The sequence below is a fragment of the Myotis davidii genome, unplaced genomic scaffold (genome assembly GCF_000327345.1).
Source record: "Myotis davidii unplaced genomic scaffold, ASM32734v1 scaffold3114, whole genome shotgun sequence".
NCBI classification, from domain to species: Eukaryota; Metazoa; Chordata; class Mammalia; order Chiroptera; family Vespertilionidae; genus Myotis; species Myotis davidii.
This window is the reverse complement of record NW_006285924.1, coordinates 20,285-23,832: the sequence shown is the minus strand read 5'-3', so window position 1 is coordinate 23,832 and position 3,548 is coordinate 20,285. Positions and strand designations below refer to the sequence as shown.

General features: G+C 54.8%; 1 protein-coding gene and 1 gene segment (V, D, J or C); both read left to right on the top strand.

The window, feature by feature from the left end:
• LOC102762423 (immunoglobulin omega chain) overlaps positions 1–665 on the top strand; it is a 17,094-nt gene extending 16,429 nt beyond the window's left edge. The window contains exon 3 of the mRNA XM_006757117.1: positions 517–665. Coding sequence (XP_006757180.1) covers positions 517–665 — 149 coding nt within the window. The remainder of the gene's footprint in view (positions 1–516) is intronic.
• Positions 666–1,903: 1,238 nt separating this feature from the next.
• Positions 1,904–2,481, top strand: LOC102762137. The segment is given in 2 exon segments: positions 1,904–1,997; positions 2,123–2,481. Coding segments are annotated over 2 exon segments (405 nt in total).
• The last annotated feature ends 1,067 nt before the right edge of the window (positions 2,482–3,548 follow it).

Genomic DNA, 3,548 nt, shown 5'->3' with positions numbered 1-3,548 from the left:
GTCAAGGCCTTTGCATACCCCAGGCCTTTGCAAAACTCCAGGCCCCATTACCTGTGAACTGCCACACCCATTGCCTACGTCCCCTGTAATTCTTGTCCTTTTCCCCAATACGAGCAGCGGGCTTATGGGGGACAGAGCAGGTTTCTGTGGGTGACCCGCTGCTCTCCCAGGCTGCGGCAGGAAGGGAATCAACGCTCATATGATTCCTCCCTGTCTCCGCTGAATTGGCTCCAGGAGGGACAGGCAGCGCGGCCCAGTCAGGCGTGAATCTGAGGTGGGTGGTCTGAGTGCTTCTGTTGGGCCGCTGGGTCCGGGAGGCCCCAAGCCCACCTCCCAGGAAACTGTGCCAAGAAAGAGTTTGCATTCCCTCTGTGTGAGCTGAGTGCGGCCTGTTTCCTGCAACTGTTGCCGCCTCCTAAGGCCCCCGGGAAGCAGGTGTCTGTGGCTCCCGGGAGGCTGAGCGAACAGAATCCTCTCCCCGTTGAAAGGTGACTGGTGAGCCTCTCTGTGCCCCAGGAGCCCCCAAAGGCTCCCTCAGCACTGAGGCAGGATCGGCCATCACCACCTTCGACTTCATGCCCGGGCCACGCCGAGATGTCCGTGAGGCCGGGACTCTCAGTGACTGGGCCACTCCAGGGATGCGGCAAACAGGAATTTTTACCTGAAGGACTTACAAGTCTCTTCTGAAGCACAAGCAAATCCAAAGCAATGCCATCGGCGCAGAGGCCGATCAATAGGAGTGATATCCAGTTTGGGGGATTTCCAAAATAAGCAGGAGTGAGATGGACGTAGGTGAGGCCCCAACACGGATGCTCAGAGGTTCTCGGCCCCCGGGGATCCCAGGTCGCTTCGCTGGCTCCGAGTTGGGGAATACCACCTGTCTGACCATCATGGCCCCCCGCCTGAGGACGAGGCTCATGGCTGCCGTGCAGCTTTGGGGGGCAGCATGGAGGCTGGCCATGAAGGGGCGAAGCTGCGAGGAGGGGGCTCAGGAGGAGGACACTGCAGTCCCAGGGGCCCCGGCTGAGCCCTTCCTTCGCCGTCCTCAGTGCCTGTGTTTCCTGACTCAACAGCTCCCTCTCTAGAGCGTCCCATGTGTCAGACCCAGTCTGCTCATGTCACAATATCAACTCCAGGATTTCCTTAGAGCCGTAACCTGGTCAATTTCTGTGGGAATAAGGCCGCTACCTGAATTGTATATATTTTAATATGTAATATATGAAAAATAAATTTTTAAAAATATAGTTTTAAATTAATTTCAGAGATCCCTTCCTCTCTGAACCCAATAAAAATATATTTAAAAAAGAAATCCTAAAAGCTCTGTATCTGCTCGTTACCAGCCACTGACGCTGTGCTATGAGAGAATCCATGATGAGAGAGAATCAGTGATCGGCTGCCCCTGCTGGGGATTAAGCTCACAACCTGGGAACCAAACAGGCCAGGACGAGGCCATGGCTTTAAATTAAGGAATGAGACCGAGGGACACCTGCAGTACAATCAGGGACCCCTGGGGGGACGGGGGGAGTCCCTGTCCTGAGAGGGAGGGGGTGGGAAAGGCAGGGCTCAATTCCAGAGCCTCAGTCTCTCCCTGCTCAGCTCCAGGTGACCCATCTGGTCATTAGTGAATCTGGACCCTGGACCAGCAGGGGGCGCTGTGGGTCTGTCGTTGGGTCAGTGAGGGCCCTCAGCTGGGAAGCCAGGGTGGGGAACCCTGCTTGGTGCCTCTGCTCTGTGCTCACTGGGGACCAGCAGCTGTGACCTCCCAGGGCCCCGCGAGAGGCCCCCTGCCCCAGCCACACAGCTTTCACCACATTTATCCCCGGGGACGCCAGGAGGAGGGAGCATTTGCATGAAGGGCTCCCCTGGGCCCTCCCAGGAGGGGACAGGATAAGAGAGACAGAGCGGGCCTCTCAGGTCTGAGGCTCAGAAGCAGAGTGTGGGCGTCTCCACCATGGCCTGGGCCCCTCTCCTCCTCGCCCTCCTTGCTCACAGCTCAGGTGACTGACTGGGGGGAGCGGGACAAGGGAGGATGGGGTACCTGGGGAGACACTGTCCCTTTCCCTGAGCGCCCGCCCTGAGAAATGACCTCAGCCCCACTGTGTGTCTGTGTCCTTTGTTCCAGGGTCTGGGGTGCGGGCCGGGCTGACGCAGGAAGCCTCGCTGTCGGGGTCTCTGGGCCAGAAGGTCACCCTGACCTGTACGGGGAACAGCAACAATGTTGGAAGCTATGGTGTAGGCTGGTACCAGCAGGTCACAGGCTCTGCCCCCAAAACGGTGATGCTGGGCACCTCCCGGCCCTCGGGGATCCCGGATCGGTTCTCTGGCTCCAAGTCTGGCAACACGGCTTCGCTGGTCATCACGGGACGGCAGCCCGAGGACGAGGCTGATTATTACTGTTCAACGTGGGACTATGGCATCAGTAATCACACACTTCTCCACACCCACGGGGAACTGAGGCAAAAACCCGCCTGTTCCCCCTGATCGCCCCTCAATGCCGTGAGAGAGAAGTGGTGGCTGTAGTCGACCCTACAGGGTCCGACTCAAGAGTCGTTCTGAGCACAGACCTCCTTTATTATTTTACTAATTTCTTAATTAGTAAACAGACACTTTCTGCCCCACACCCGACGATATTTTCCCACCAATTTTTAGAGAGAGTGGGAGAGGAAGACAGAGAGAAACATCAATGTGAGAGAAGCACATTGATTGGTTGCCTCCTGCAGGAGCCCTGACCAGGGCCTGGTCCATAGAGGAGCCTGCAACTGAGGTACATGCCCTTGACCAGGATTAAACCCAGGACTCTTTGGTCTGCAGGCCGACGCTCTATCCATTGAGCCACACCGACTAGGGCACACAGGCCCACTTTCAATACGTAGTGAGAGGTGATCTCTCTCAAATTGTTTTTCATCCCAACGTCATTGTGATATAGTTTGCATGCCCTAAATGTCACAGGTTTAATGTGCACAATAGACCAGCATTTAGTATATGTGCAGAGTGCTGTAACCATCCCATAGTCTAGTTGTAACGTTTTCCTTAGTCCTCAGAGCGGGTCCCACACGTACTAATCATGCCCATCACACCCCTGCCAGTCCCAGGTAACTGCTGACCTACTCCCTGGATTTACATATTTCCTATGAGGGCATTTCACATGATGGAACTGGATAATAGGTAGTGCTTTGTGGCTATAGCTTCTTTTAATTCTTTTTTTTTAAAAAATCTTTTTGATTTCAGAGAGGAAGGGAGAGGGAGAGAGAGACAGAAACACCAATGATGAGAGAGAATCATTGATTGTCTGCCTCCAGCATGGTCTCCACTGGGGTTGGAGCCCGTAACCAGGGCATGTGCCCTTGAACCTGTGACCCTCCAGTCCACAGGCTATCGCTATATCCACTGAGCCAAATAGTCTGAATAACGTACTTGAGGCCCATCCCATACTGGGACATGGTAAACAGTCCAATTATTTTTGACCCAATAATATGGCAATGTCTGAGCACACAGCGTTTGTTGACGCTTCTGGTGATGGGCATTGGAGGCGTTTTCTCTGTGCTTGC